The sequence below is a fragment of the Lissotriton helveticus genome, chromosome 12 (genome assembly GCF_964261635.1).
Source record: "Lissotriton helveticus chromosome 12, aLisHel1.1, whole genome shotgun sequence".
In the NCBI taxonomy this organism is placed as follows: Eukaryota; Metazoa; Chordata; class Amphibia; order Caudata; family Salamandridae; genus Lissotriton; species Lissotriton helveticus.
In genome coordinates, this window is record NC_136073.1 from 473,020,767 (window position 1) to 473,037,486 (window position 16,720).

Here is a 16,720-nt window from a genome sequence, read left to right on the forward strand (position 1 = left end):
AAGAAAGCAGTCCCATTTGTTGTAATAAAGGGAAAGACCTTGTGTTTACATTTTTGAACTTCCTTATTTTTGCCTACTCTCAGTTTTCCTTGTGCATAGTTACCTCTTGAGAAGCACTCATTGATCAGTCATGCCGGCAAGTGCTCCAAGCTGAGAGTCATCTGCCTAGTTATACTTAAACTTCACATGCCGGCTACACTATCTATCCCACCATCACCCACAATCTAGTGTGTTCATAACACCATAGTCCCTTATTTTCAAACCCACTTTAAATTGGATACTGTCTCGTCCTATGCATTTACTTCAATGCAATCGCATAGTACGCTGCTTCTCATTGGGAATGTGGGCAACATCCACAACAGTCAGGGGCCACCGCACACAGACAAGTAGAAGCAGGTGAACTGTCCGGTGGCATAACACAAAATGATGGAGACCTTACAGCATGCGGGGAGGGGCCCTGTGAGACACCTAAATCTCACAAAAAATGTATACGCCTTTATCTAAGTGGGGGGCCCTACAGGGGCCTTATTATGCTCTTGTGACACTGTCGAGTGTTGGTTTGTTTTATTATTTAGACATATAAAGCTCTACCAGTTTGTGTACAGAAGAGTGTGCTTTTACTGTTAATGTTGCGCACAACCCGGGTCTGCACACTGTGCCCCATCTTTGGGCACTCGCATGCCCAAACCAGACGCATGCACTCTTCGTGTTAATGTCCCCCCTCCCCCCCCACCGTCTTCTGAACAGTGAAGTGGACAATAAAACACTATTTTAGTACATCGTGACAACAATGTAAGCAATGTATGAGGCAAACCTTTTATTGCCTGCCCCATAACTGTGACCTTAAAATATGGATGCTTGAGAAAAAAATGTCCATTTTCGAAAGGAAACAACTAAAAACTTTTTAAATGTTAAATACGCAATTACTGCAAAGTGATGAAAATACTTGTCCTGTTTTCCCCTTCTTTTTTATATTATATTATATTATGTGCGTTTAATAAATGGATAGAGCTTATCCGGAAAGACTACTAGGACAGGTGTGATATTTGATGCACTTTAAAGCAGTTTGTCCCATGCCCCGATTTGCAACTGAGGTTGTTAAAGATCAAAGGTAACTTCTCGGCATGAATTTTGTATTTTGTTACTTGTAATGCGTGTTCCGTTAGATATTGTTAAACCTAGTCTTCAATCTTGTGTACTTAAAGTTTACATTTTTGGATTATTTACTGTACTTTAAGTGCAAAGGCTATGTCGGCAATACAGACATCAACTGATTTGTCGATAAATTAGAATAAAGCAGAATACCTGATCCCACGCGGAAACAGCACCTTTGTCGAAAATCAAGACATAGCCGATGGTCATGAGGCAGATCCATATCAGCGCCGCTAATAGTGTCAGCCGCCTCTCAACAGAGGATTCAGAGCGCACCAGCAGATACAGGACACAGAATATGACCAGGGTGACGAATATTGTTATGACGAAGGCAAGGTGCTCACTGGGATCCTGTGACAAACAGAGCAGAAACGTACCTTATACAGGGTGGCATGGTGGAGGTCCATAACAAAACTAAAATTGATCATTTATGCAACATACACTCATTGCATGCAGGTCTAAAGCGCGTCATGGAAATAAATCGAGAGGCCGCTTGACATCTTGCTCCTATCCAGCTAAACCTCAAATAATATCAACACAAAATATCGCAGCTGTATTGGAAATGTGTTTAGTGGAATCTCACATCACCAAAGAATGCACTATAATGGTGCTACCCCATGACTGTGCCCAATTGACCTTGGACACCATTACTCCAACTGACCATTAATCTGACATGGCATATGCGCCTAAATTGGGTGGGATTTGAGTGGCAACAGTAAAGCACATATGTGGAAGTACAGGGCAATCAAAAAGTAAAAGACAAGCTTCAGTAATAGGGAATTAATGAATGGTACTCAGAGAAATGGTAAAATACTTACAGCCACCCATTAAGCTAAAAAATTAGTTCTGCCTCAAATTTGCACCACGCTCGGAGAATTTCAGATACGCTCGTGGTACATGGTTTGTGTCGCTTGGTGAACGAGTGCAGTGTGCAAGCTCACCTCTAAGTGGGATTTAGATAGGGTCAAGCAGTCCATTTTGAATCACATTTGCAAACCATTTCAGTTAATAAAAAATATGTTTATTCGTTGTAAAGGGGGAGCTCAAGACTTCCTTTAAATATCCCAAAATATGATTTGTAAAGTTACCACAGAATCATTGCTCATGAGCCAGCAAAACAAGGACGTTGGAACGTTAAAGAGGATATGTGTAAAAATCAAACATGTGCATTGAGTTGGAAAAACAGCACCTTTTCAGAACACTTTGCTAGAAAGAAGAATGTCTACAGACTGGACAATTTGTGTCATCGTTTTTATTTCAGTAGGAAAAACTTTAACCATCCATGGAAGCATCTCAATTCTGGCTTCATAATGTAAACAAATTGTGAGATACTGGGCAAATCCGTTGTTTCCCTTATTGGGAAACTCTAGATGAGATCTAGCTTGCAGTATATGCCTTACAAAATAAAATCATTAAAAAGTACAATCTTTTCGCAAAAAAGCAAAAATAACTCACACGAATGTGTGCAACAAGGAAAACAGTGAAACAGGTTTGGGACTAGTTCGCGATTGGCTGACTGAATTGATGTTCTTCTTTTTTAAAGATCTTTTCTTGATAGGTCTTCAAGTTCGTTGGAGGGGAGTAAATATTCTTAATTTGTAAAGGTCTTAAATTTGTAAAGATTTTTATTAACCATACAAATAAAGAACAAGTAATAAAGAACAAGTAAGGAAAATTAGTAGGTGGTCTTTTTGGTAATATGGGAGTAACAAGAAGATTGGGAAAAGGGCAACATATTTTGATTTACAAGCGTGTGACATGTAAACTATGTTTTAAACTGTCACACGGCATAATGGCATTCAAAGTCTTTAATGCCGAGGAGAGGATTTGAGTACATTTTATTTTTTCACATAGATATTTAAATACAAATTATTATATGATTTTATTATAGCTACTCTATCGCCACTTAAGTTTTTATTTTTACATGAACAAACTTTGCTAGGAAGCATTTCTAATTTCGGTTTCTAGTTGTGATTGATTACTGCTCCAAGTTAATTCGCCATGCATGTAAGGCTTGGGAGTAGTTTCTGGACTTACTTGTATGAGGCAGCAGTCTGTTTGTATGAGAGTCACACTTAGGAGCAGATATAAGACTCCCAGGAGGCTAAGCTGACAGCTTAGCCATTTTCCAAAGAGGTTTGAAATCCTGCTAGTAAAGTTAGTCAACATGCTTCCTGTCTCTACGCCGTACATCACGGGATGTTCTTGTACTGCTTTTATTTCATTGAGAAAAGGAATTTGAAAAGGAGACAATCCTTAACCCGCATTGTACTTCCATTTTATGCTCCTCTCTCTTACAGCACTTGTACGACATGCTAGATTTCTTCCTCTCCAGCATACGCAATAATTTCTTTCCTCCATAAATTAAAAGAAAGGCAAGAACATTCCATTTTGCATGATACAGAGATGGAGTTGGAGTGGTGGCATTGTTTTGGTTATACCCCACACTTCAAGGATACCCCCGCACCATGGCTTATGCTATAAGAAACAAAGTTTGTGTTTCCTGATGAAGGTGATCACTTCTATGGCATTAGTCACTGAAACGCGTGTCAAAAGACATCCTGTTGGGCCCACTAAAAAATGAGAAGAAGTGGGCATGCTATGTGAAAGACAGGGGTATCTGTACAAATGTATTTTAGTGTTATTTGAATTTTTCGGTGTTCTATTAAGAGTATGTATTGGTATGACTGTAGTGGAGTGTATGATATGCATCAATTTGATGGAGTGGGTTTCTTTGGATGCAGACAAAAGGAACATTTAAAAATTGATTTTGTATAAATTAACAACGCTGCACAATGAATAATATGCATGTTCATGAATTGATTAATGGATGAATTTTGTATTTATTGTGTGCTCTCATAAAAAGAAAAAAGCATATTTCGAACCACATATTGTAGTATGCCACTAATAGAGTCCCATCCTGGGTTTATTATCAATTTTGACTCCTGATAAAGAAATAAAGGTCTGGCATGCAATTTTTCATTGAAATTGCCCGTTTCCCCTGATCTGCTTAACTTTTAAGTAGGAGTCCCTCATATTTCTGCCGAACTTATAATATTGCATCTGGTGTGCTAAATAAAGTTTTATAGTGAGAGAATTAATCACCTGCTGTTAAAAGTCGAAAATGAAATTATTTATTTGAGAGGAAAAAAAATAATTCTCATTCATGATTGGAGTATTTGAAATATATATGAAGTAAAATAAGCATTCTTAATTTTAAACTATACATAACCTATGCTTTCTTTTCTAATTTTCGTTAGCATGATGTAACTACCCGTGCACTAGTAACTTGAGACAACTTTAAAAGAGCTACGACCCCTAGATGCAGCCTTCCTTAGTAACCTGTATCTCCTTCCAATCATCCAGCATGCTTCTCAGCACTATAGCTAGGCTAGCGCACAAGTATCGTACAAAACATAACTGGAAATGTACGTAAACGAAAATATGTATTTTTCACCCTGAAGCTTCTCTTCAGTCCGCAGCTTTTAGTGGCACTTAACTGCAGATGGCCACGACATGGACATATTACTAGGACAGTGAAAGCAGAAGTCTGGGCAGAATCCTGTGATTAGCTATTTCCTCCTTTTTCAGTAGGAAGTATTTGCCAGATTCAAGGCTGTGCAAAAGGTTAGCTTGCTTTCTATTTCTTGTGCTGGTCCTTATTGTTTATTAAATGTATGCATGAGTATGCATGTGCACTAATTTAAGGTGGTGCTTTCTTAGGAAACAAGACTGGAGACGTGAACAATAAAATACAATGTACAGATGGGTATCTAGAACAACACGTATCCATCAGTACTACTATAACCCTGCTCGAAATCAGGAAAGAGCGGAAGACAGACCTCTTTAACCGCATGCGCGCTAGCGGTTTTCCCGCTGCGCGCTGCGATTTTAAAAATCCCGCGTTACGTGACGAGCTCAGCTCGTCATCCGCGTAGCGCAGGTTACGCTCATGACGAGCTGAGCTCGTCATGAGCGTAGAAGGGGTTAAAGAACACTATGACTAGTGATAGAGCGCCATGTTATTCTGAAAATTATAGGAGTGCGTCATAATCATGGGTAGTTAGCACCCGCATATTTAGAGGACTGTACTGATGTCTGAGCATTAGAACTGTAGTAAATAATTATGTTAGAATGTTTAGGAGTGTTCATATCCTTTGGAAACTAATGTAGTGTTAAAACGAGAAAGTGCCTTAAGTAATGTAGAAATGATTGCTTCCCGTATGAGATGTTGCATTAGGTTTAAATGTGCACATGTTAAAAAGTTGCACATGTAGGGTTGCTTATTGTGAGCAAATTGTAATGCATGAACATGATTTTGAATTTAACGTTTATAATGTAGTTTAGAAATGTGTTTAAAATATGTAAAGGCCTAACTGTATGAAAGCATTAATTAGAGGCCTAATGTGGTTCTTAGCTTGTCGAGAAACTGTGGGCCTGAAAATGTATTTTCCTTGGTATGGCTCCTTTCCTAGTCGAATTTTGCATTGCAGATCTGTGTGTGTACAAGGCTAATTCGTTCACAGGCTTTCTGTTGCAGGTGCAAGGACACACATTTAGTTAGGCAGGAGAACTCTGTTTTAGGAGTTAGGATGGTAGGAACGAGAGATGTGGGAAGGTACTGGAATGCGGAGAAGATACTTTTGGCGGAGAAGGTGCCTGGGACCCAAGGACACATCAACGGTTTTTGGACGAAGATGCAGTTTTGATGGAAAAGCACAGCCTGAAGACCTGCCAAAGGGGCGTGTTTATGGCGTGTTTAACATTTTTGGGATTTTGTATTAGGGACTGTACCCCGAGGGAGGAGAATCAGTTGTTTTTAGTTAGTGCAGTTTAGCAGGAGAAGAGCAGGAGAATAGAAGGAGCATCTTAGAACGAGTTCAGTAGCTTAGGCTGCATACCCATGGGAAGTGAGTGTACTTCTTAGGAAGTCTTCACTGCTGACACCTTATTCTCTTGCTTGGGAGGGAGGCTAAGTAGGGATGTCACTTTAGTGTTAGTGTAGGGACTAATTTTCTTTTCTTTCCTTTTATCGAATACAGTCAAAGCTTCAAGCATGGACTGTCATCATTTGCCTGATGCTTTTAGAGATAACTTTAGTCATTATCTTAAGTCCCCTGAGACTTTTGCATAGGATTATGCTTGTATTAGTGCCCATTTATTTTCTCAACCTCTTGTTGAGGTGCCTGTATGTTCAGTTATTTTTGCCTTTGTAACAATCCCCTAAAAATTTGATTCCGTAGTCAGTGGTTCTTGAGTTGGATTAATTTGGTAGTTTCCAAAGTTATTATGAACCTGTTGTTCTTCCCTTCACACTTCTTAGCAGACGAGACGGTCCAGTCGACCAAGGATTCTTAAGATTGGTAAGAGAAAATCTGGATAAGAACCCAGCCCCAACAATAGCATGATGCAGTAACACTCCACTTGCCATCTTACAGCCCAGCAACTCATCCAGTCTCTTGTTGACTATGCCTTTGCCTTAGATCCTTTACAATCGGTAGGCTGCACCTTTCATCTTGGTCTTGACTACATAGATACCATATACATGCATACACACATACATTCAAAACATTAGCTTGCCCACTTATCAGAAGAAATACCGCTAGCACGGGGCACAAGGCAAGGTTGCCCCTTGTCCCCGCTACTTTTTGCATTGGTACTGGAACCACTGGCAACGCTGATTAGATAGACCCCGTTACTTAGGGGCATTGTCTGGAAGGAAGGATGGGAGGACCGACTGTCGCTCTACGCCAACGACATGTTGGTGTATCTCAAAGACCCGGACAGCGGCATTTCTGAACTTCTTAATATTTGTAATTCACATGGGAGACTCTCGGGATTAACTAGACTAAATCAGTCATTTTCATCCTGAAGGGGCCTCCTCCGACGCTCCCTGCGGATTGCCCATTGTTGATAGCGGAAGACTCCTTTAAATATTTAGGAATATACATTACTAGAACCCACGCTGAATTTTTTGCTAAAAACCTGGCACCGCCATTAGAGAGGCTGAAACGAGACGTTGCACATTGGGCATCGCTTCCCCTTACACTGCTCGGGAGAGCGGCATTGTACAAAATGAAAGCACTCCCTAGATTACTTTACACCCTGGAGAGCACGCCGGATATAGTTCCGCCCCTTTACTTTCGACAGGTGGCAGGACAAGTGACACTCCTTCTATGGGGAAACCGACCAGCTCGTATAGCTCAAGTGAAACTCCATAAAAGCTGGCACGATGGGGGAATCGCACTACCTGACCTCCAATTGTACTATTGGGCGGCGCAACTTAAAATAATAAATCACTGGATCCACATACCCCAGAATGACCCAGCGTATAGGGCAGACAGGGAACAACTGGGAACACATAATATGTTAGAAGTACTATAAAACAAAGGTTCGATCTCGAGGTTGGCGGGCCCTACTAAACACACAGCCCAGATCTGGCATGCAGCACAAGCTAAATTGGGCTGGAGAGGGGTGGTAACCAAACTGACCCCACTATGGGACACTAAGAAATTAGGGCACTTACGACGTAGTAAAGGATTCACGCACTGGGATAATATAGGCATATCCACAGTGGGAGACCTGTGGAATAGAGGAACAGTGATGCCCTTTGAGCAATTACAACAACAGTACCAACTAGGCGCGAATGAAAAATTTAGATACTTACAAATACGACATGCCTTGCTAACAGATATTTCGCGAGGAAAATCGAAGCTGCCTCTAACTCTTGTAAGGAGCTTTTTGCCATTGTGCGGGAGTTTACGACTTCACGCGCTGCGTCGACTCAGACTCCCCCCCTTGAGCCTTGGGTCGGCGCAATTGCTGATTTCTTTACTTCTAAGATCCGACTGATCCAGGACTCTTTCCCTGTGCAGGAGCCCGAGGTGCCCTGCCTGGCGGAGAATGTCTCGGCTATCCCGTCTAGTGCAGGTCCGGTTCTGGCAGTTTTTCCTCCTCTCTCTACGGCCTCTTCGTTGGATTTGATGGCCTGTCTAAAATCAGGTTCCCCGCGGGATGCCTGTCCCGCCAAGTTTATGGCGAAAATGGCAGCAGCCATTAATCCATATGTGAACCCCCTGCTGAACTGCTCTCTTGCACAGGGTGTGGTTCCTCAGTCATGGAAACAGGCGATGATTATTCCCCTGCTCAAAAAGCCCGGATTGGACGTGGAGGTGCTGGCGAATTACAGGCCTATTTCGCTTTTGCCTGCTTTCGCTAAGATTATTGAAAAACATGTGCATAAGGTGCTCGACGATTATCTGGAGTCCCATGATTTACTGCACCCTACTCAGTCTGGATTCCGCTCTAATCTCAGCACCGAAACAGCACTCCTGGAAGTTTCGGAGGCTATTAAGGAGGTGCTGGATTCAGGTGGCTGGGCGATGCTGGTGATGTTAGATCTGTCGGCGGCCTTCGACACCGTCCCCCACGAGGGTCTCCTCGTAAGACTCTCTGAGATCGGTCTGAGGGGGACGGTGTTCAACTGGTTTCGTTCGTTCCTGGCGGACCGTCGACAAACGGTCTGGGCCTCTGCTTGCTCCGCCGAGATGTCGCCATTGGGTGTCGGAGTCCCTCAGGGCTCAGTTTTGAGCCCAACTCTATTTAACATCTTCATGACCCCTCTGGCGGCTCTGGCGGAGTCTTTCGGGGCTCAGATCGTTTCCTACGCTGATGACACCCAGCTCCTCTTCACCTGTGTGAGTGGTGCGGACTTCGATGGAGGGAAGATCCGGGGTTGCCTTGAGGCTGTTTTTCAGTGGTTCCAACATAACAGCCTCAAGTGCAACTCGGACAAATCCGAGGTCCTCTTCTTCGGTGCAGTTCAGATCCGGACTGGAAGGTGTAGTGGCCAGAGAACATGTTTCCACCAGCAAGTTCGTCCCAGGTGGCTAAAAACCTAGGGATTAAAATTGACAACGGCCTAACACTGCGCTCTCAGATAATCGGCCTCACTGGCACTTGTTTTGGTCTGCTCCGGATGCTGCGTAAGTTTCTCCCTTTACTATCGGAGGAGCACAGGAAGATTACAGTGCAGGCGATAATTGGCTCGAGAATTGACTACTCGAACATTCTTTATCTCGGCCTGCCAGAATATCTGCTTCAACGGTTGCAGGTGGTCCAGAACTCGGCAGCACGGGCAATTTTTGGACTATCTCGCCGTGCCAGAGCCTCGGGCCTCCTGCAGGCACTGCACTGGCTTCCCGTCCGGAAGCGGATTATCTTTAAGACCTTGACTTTGGCGCATAAAGCTTTGCATGCCTCCGGAGCGAAATACCTTCAAAAAAGGTTGGCTTTTTACCATCCAGCCAGGCCCTTGAGGTCAGGATCCTTGTTCCTCGCCGCAGTCCCTCGGGTCAAAAGGGCGCGTATTGGAGGCCGCTCTTTTAGATTGCTGGCTCCCCAGCTATGGAAAGCGCTGCCAGTGGCCTTGCGCAGTACTTCAAACCTGCTGGCCTTCAGGAAGGGGCTCAAAACTTGGCTTTTTACTTCTTAGCTGCTTCTTTGGGGTTTTTTTTTTTCTCTTCCTTCTGGATTCTTTGTTTTTCTGTTGTCTTTTCTTGTTATGTTATGAGATAGGTGTGCAAACCAAAGCGCCGGGACACTCTCTGAGTAGCCGTGCGCTATACAAAACCAAGTATAACATAACATAACATAACATAACAGTGATACAGCCAGAGACAGAATTACCAGAGGCCTCCCCGATGGATGACCAGCTACTCACAGAGTTCATGGAGGAAAGGGCCACCTCATTCACATACCGGAAATTACTGAATAACTTACCAGACCCCACTGCCACACTTAGAACCAAATGGGCGACAGAAGTGGGAGAATTCGATGATCAAGAGTGGCAGGAAGCTCTAGCGTCACCCAAAGAGGTGAGAATATCTAATAGGCTCAGGCTGGTGCAACTAAAGGTACTCCACCGCATATACAACACGAGAACCACCCTACATAAACTGCAAAGACCAACACACCCATTCTGCCTCAGGGGGTGCGGGGAGGAGGGAACCTTTTTACACACTATTTAGGATTGTCCGGTTTTGGCAGGCTATTGGCGTCAGGTGATGCGCACCATGTCACAAACAACGGAAGTATCACTCTTACCTGACCCGAGGAGGTGTCTGCTGAATGTGTGGAAGCCTAACGACCTCTCACGTTACATGCAGATTTGGGTTACGTTGGGATTGCTAGTCGCTAAGCGTGATATTGCTCAGAGATGGGGGGCAGTGGAGGCTCCGACTTTGGCGTCATGGTGTAGAAACATGGACTTAACGATGGTCACTGAACGAACAGTATACGAATCCAGGGGCTGCCCACGGAAGTGGAATAAAGTTTGGACAATGTGGAACCACTTTCGTGGAGACATTTGTGATCCACTGCCGGAGTCTGAGGGGGAGGGTTCAGACGAAGAGGAAGAAGAGGGGTGAAGAACTAGTTGAGGGCTACAGGAAGGGTACCTAGAGGGACGATAAGACCTACACACAGTTAATCTAATCTGCCGTAAATATATTATGTGATCTCATTGTGTTAAGAAATTGCCTGATTTATGCTATGCGATGTAATGCCACTTTATTGTTGAATTAATAAAAACAATTAAAAAAAAACATTAGCTTGCAAAACTTCCAATGCACACTGATCACAGAAGAAAAATGACACGGTGTTGTGTCGTTTTATCACCCTAACACTTTTGGCCTCAAGCCCATGCATTAAAGGAATGACCTTGATTGAAGACACCTGTACTCACATTGAAAGGGTAGGAGGCAAAGAAGAAGATGATCAGTGTGAGGCACGACGTGATGGAGATGAAGAGCAGGTGTAGCAACAGCGGGTAATGGTGGCTGGCACAGCGGTACGACTCATAGAGGAGGTCTGAGTCCTTCAAATCTTCATTATCATTTATAAAGTACTTTCCCTTGGATGGCATTTTCTTCCAGTGTGACTCCTTTTGAGTGCCAGATTTTCTGTGGAGAAGAAGCATGGGCAGCTGGCTCGCGGACCAAGTGATTACAGTGGTGAAAGCGCTGGCCGATTTAAGGACACTGGTTAACTCCCACTCCACACTCGTGACATGGACGATGGATCTATGTTCACCTTACATGCAAAGCAATAGGGTTTCGTCCTCCACCGACCCAAGTGTTATTCATGGGGAGCTCCATGCAGCGTGATATTTCTTTCCCAGTCTTGCTTCAGTTCCTGAAACAAAAAGAACATATTTATACTCTTATGTCCTCTGGCTGTCGCGGATTATATGACGATTTGGATGATAATAGCAGTGTGACACAAAATAATTAAAAGCGAGAACCCTAAATGAAAGTAGTACAACCACCCAATGGACTCTACAAATCAATTGCCATGGTCAATGTTCATGGACTTGTCAGCTTGCCAGTCTCAAAAAGATATACGAACAAGAAACAATGTATTTCACTATGACACATTTTATGGGACTCCACGTTGCTGGATTTGATTCCTTTTGGTGGTAGAAACCTACACTTTCATCACAAGAATAAACAATTAGAGTTATGCTTCCGTGATGGATGTGTATGTCGTGGATGTGTATTTGTCTTGACGGCCGTGACACTGGACATCAGGAAAATAACGATTAGATGGAACTGGATTGTTGCAGTTATAGTGTTTGAGTGCTGTGGTAGAAGCGGTATTTCATGGTAGGGTTGTATATATAACGCGGCAGCTTTGGTTCTATAGTGCAACAGATGTGGTCCATAGTGGTGCAGTTGAAGTAGGTACTGAACTAGCTGCAGACAGGTAAGGTAGGGCCTTGAGCACAGCAAGTACCTCCAAAAAATGAAAGCTACACCCACACCTCTTAGGGATACAGCAGGCGTGCAGCAGCAAGGCAACAACACAGGTGCAGAAATTCACTTGCGCTTATCAACCGATGGAGGGAGGCTAAAATATTTATTGTGCAACTAGTTTGGGCCTCAATAGCTCTAATAATGCATAAAGACAAAATCTAAAAATGGCATTTAGCAATAAATTGATACTGTGCACGTACAAACAATCCACACGCACTCACAATATCACCACACCTCAGAGAGAGCAGTGTAAGAGTAAAATGCTTCCAAAGAGTCACGGTGCGCATTCTTTTCTTGGCCGCTTATATTTGAAGAGTTTTAGCTGCATTGATTGTAACAAATTTATACTGCAAGCAAGTTGTTGTAAGAGATTCCATGGGTCTGCAGTTTCCCCAAGTAGTTTCACTTTGTGTACAGCTAGATGTTGGCCCTCTGCTATGGCCTGAGGTCTGCCGACCCATCTTCGTTGATATGCTCTAACCAAACTAGCTTTCCATTCACCACCCAAGCAGGATAAAGTGTGCCAAGTTGCAGGTCGACCGACGCCCGTCTCAGATGTCAAAGCATAATTTTACCATTGGTAACAACTATTGTCATCGGAATCATGGCGTGTATGTAATTTGTACTGAAAAAAACAGATGTAATCTAGCTCTTTAGAAAACATCCACCCTACTTACTACTGCATCACGAGAAGTCGAACCATTAATTATCTTATATACCAGACACTCTCTTTATGCATTAACAAACATTTTAAGATTAATTTACAGAACATTTAAATAAAAAACAGCGTCAATGAAAAATTAAAAACAATAATATTTTAGAAGTGAGACTTTGCGATAAAAAGAAATATAATGTTAACAGCATCCCAAGGTTGAGGGAATACGCTTCGAAAGGAAGGGTGCCATGAGACATGTTCTGCTGCATAAATAATTTAAAATGCATCGTTGAAAGTAACACATACTGGGCGGAGCTGGGAACACGATTAAGAAACAATTATTTAATTAGGCTTCTCTCCGTAAACCATTGATCGTATAATTTAATACCATTTTTTCTGTACTGAAATTAGCACCAGATGGATTTATTATCCAAAGTCAAAATCAGGCTACTTAATGCACACATTAGAACTGTGGTAGGTAACACCTTAAATGTTTCATTGCAAAGGAGAAAGTGATTGTAAGCATAAGCCTACCTGGACAACTTCTCTCAAGAAGTAGAGATGTAGCTTACACATTGTGCAAATATGGGACTTATCCCAGGGAAAAAGGTTTAAATTCTCAAAGGCACGATTATTAGTTATTGCATATATTTACAACGTCCAGGCGTATCCGAGCAAAGTGGGCTACTTTGCAGAAATTAATGCTTGTACAGTTTTTGCACATCCTGCACTTACAGTTGGCCACAGTGGGGACAATATATAGGCAAAGGATCAGTTAGAAGGTGCATGGGCACAATTCTTTCAATTTCCTTTAACCCGATCACATGCAAAACATGTTTTTCCATATGAGAAACCACTGTTAATATACCCTATTAGAAATCAGGATGTTTGCGATATTTTCCTATAATTACGAAACCAATTCCACCTATATTATTTAGGTGCAGGCTTATAGAAACATGCCAGGAGGTCCTTAGAAATGTTTAGAAGACCTACCAAGTTACAACTTTGTGTGTGTTCATAGGTTTTGCAAAGTTCCCTTTCTTGACGCTCCAAAGGGAAACTATTCACTTCAACTTGGTGACCTAACTGCGGGTAAATCCTCATGTGTTGCAGATCTTCTGCAGTAAAAAAGGCAATCTCCACAAATAAATGTCTTCAAATGCAGATTTTGTGAATTATCGGAAATTATGTGTGATTCAGGGCCTATCATTTCTTAGGGGTGGCTCAATGGACTGGTGCACCCACTGTAGAGAGCTGTCTCTAAGCTGAAGGTCACAGGTCCAAATTCCAAAGAGCCTCACCTTCTTCTCAGTCCAGTATAAGTATCACTGAGTTGTGCAACACCAGTACATGGTAATCAGTGCTACTTAAACAATCAGACTCTGTTCTTTCTGGGGCCACAGGGCAGAAATGGGCTACTGGGCCATAACTGTGGGGATTTGGGTTGTTTGCCTCTGGTGTTCATCTAATGTGACCCCGTAATCTGGGTCAAGTGCACCCCTTCAACGCTTGACCATCAGGATAGTGAGGGCAATACTTCTATGTCTTCTATGGGAGTTAGTGTAGGAGGCAAAGATTCAGAACACAGTAACGACCCAAACTTTGCTTGAGGAGTGGTATATACATTAAGTAGTTTTCAGGAAATGTTAAAGACCAAAATTAAAGATAGATGTGGAATATCTAATTTTTATAGTACCTGCTTCCAACAACTTTAACAAAAATCTTATTGGTTCAGAAGAGCTACTGTTTTTAGTACTTTCAGCCATTTCTTGTTTGCAAACCAGCTCACTCACTGCGAGATGCCATTCCGTAGGGCTTTGTGGGGCAGCCTCTGCAAATCAGGGAGGACTCAATATTCCTCATAGAAAAACAAATCTATTCAGCTATAGGGCTGACAAACAAAATTTTAGGTTCAGAAGATAATAATACTTGTACTCATATGCTTGCAATCAGGCTACATTCATTGAAGCGTATCAAGAATAATAAAACACAAATATCATAAACAAATAAAACTTGGAAATTGATTCCTTGACTGCTGGCAGAATGATTGCATTCCATTCTGGACCATGAGCTGATCTGCCCGTTTTTCCATTACTGTCACACCAGGAGTGGCTCCTGCAGGTAAGAGCTGTGGGGTGGGATTCGACAGACTATGAGGAGGGAAAATGATTTATAAAAAATGTCCTTTGTCGTCTGTCGAGTCCCCGCCCCACAGCGCTTACCTGCACGAGCCGCTCCTGTGTCACACTCATGTTGGGATGAAATACATTTCTATAACATACACTGTGTTCTAAATCGACACTAGTGCTAGTACATGTAGAGAGGTTTTAATGCTTGGCCACAATGGGCAACTGTCCAGGGCCCCCACCTTCCAAGGGGCACCCTGGAAAAATGAACCTTCACTCTATTGGACTCGTCTATTTTATTTCTCTATTTAAACCGCTCTACATACCTCTGTTTCGGACTCTGTCTCTCTATGCAGTGTCATCTTAAGGATTTTTGGGATCCCGGACAAGATATATTTCAACTATTTGTTGGCAACCCTGGTTTACTTTTTAACATTTAACATGATAGTTATAATTGGTACAAGGGTGGGAGCACACTGCTACACCTCCCAGCAAGGCTTGCCCCTGACATTATGGTAAATGCAGACTCATGTCGTTTGCTTTACTGAAATATTCATGAGTGTTTCGCCAGAGTTGGCGCAGATGGTGCTGATCTCTAGGCACGTGTTTCTGGTTCTTTAACCGTCATCAGTAGAGATTACAGGCTTCAAATTTTGGGATTGCTGAGTAGACTGCCAAACATCACATCAGGTCAGGTACCTCTCACTGGCGCGCGGGTGCTTCTTCCACGAGCTCGTCAGCTCAATGACTCACAGGAGTGCTTTTAAACAGGAACAGGGGTGGGAGCACACCGCTACACCTCCCAGCAAGTGTGGCCTTACCTGAGAAGACTTTGGGCAGCATCTCGAGCACCCCCAAAAAAGTGTTGCTCTCAACTGAAGAAGGACAATTATCCTGAAACACGTGCCTAGAGATACACAGCACTGGCTGCACCAACAAGGGTGAAAAACTAAAGCCTGACACAGAAGAAAGTTGTTGTATGACTTTATTCGATACATGTATCATAAAAGTTTACACAATTCATTCGTAGGTTAAGAGAAAAGAACGTGAGTATCTTAAAAAACAATGTATCTCTTGCCATACATACAGTATGAATTAAAATTTAAAAGAACAATATGTACAAGGTTTAAAAAACTATTAAAAGAGTTATACTATTTTTTTAAGAACAATGTATCTAAACCAAGAACATTAGGAGGCGGGGGTTTGTGGCGCTACTTATCTGCTTCGCCTATAAGCGCTTTGATCTGATTAGCCAGGCACTTCCCAAATATTTGGCTGCACCAACAAGGGTGAAAAACTAAAGCCTGACACAGAAGAAAGTGGTATCATGCACTGCATTTATTATGATGCATCAGGGCAAACTGAGTGCTGGAGTGTGAGGCAGTGTGCGCCCACCCCCCTCCTATGATATTTATAATTGTTTGGCATCAAGCATTTTTTGAATTAGCTGATAATTTTTCCCTTTTACTCATCCATCCTTTGACTCATCCATCCATCCATTTCTCTCACACATCTTTACCTCAATTACCCTTTCATTCACTCATCCATCCTTTTATCAAGCTATCCATCTATCCTCCCTTTCTTTCATTCATCCGTCTTTACTCATCCATCCATCTTTTCACTCATACATCCATCCTTTCAGCCTATCCAGCCAGCCTTTCACTCCAACATCCAATTACCCTTTTACTCATTATCCATCTGCTCACTCATCTATCCCTCCTTTCTCTCATCACCCATCTACCCTTTCACACATCCAGTCATTCATCCATCCTAGCTCCCCTTCATCCATCCATCCTTTTACTCATTCACCCATGCAGCCAATCATCCATCCACCCCTTCACTCTTCCAACCATCCATCCTTTCACTCACTTACATTCTCACCCTTTCGCTTTAATTATGAGCCTTTGTCTGCCGAGTTGCAGACAGAGAGGCCCTTCATAACCCCACCCCAGCTGTAGCTGCTAAAGTGGCAG

General features: G+C 42.7%; 1 protein-coding gene across 1 annotated transcript in view; it reads right to left on the reverse strand.

Annotated features, from left to right (window-relative positions):
• ADCY7 (adenylate cyclase 7) overlaps window positions 1–16,720 on the reverse strand; it is a 441,560-nt gene that overhangs the window by 318,527 nt on the left and 106,313 nt on the right. Inside the window, exons 2-3 of the mRNA XM_078670626.1 lie at window positions 10,898–11,346; window positions 1,306–1,503 (exon numbers count right to left, since the gene is read on the reverse strand). Coding sequence (XP_078526752.1) covers window positions 1,306–1,503; window positions 10,898–11,131 — 432 coding nt within the window. The 5' untranslated portion in view covers window positions 11,132–11,346. The remainder of the gene's footprint in view (window positions 1–1,305; window positions 1,504–10,897; window positions 11,347–16,720) is intronic.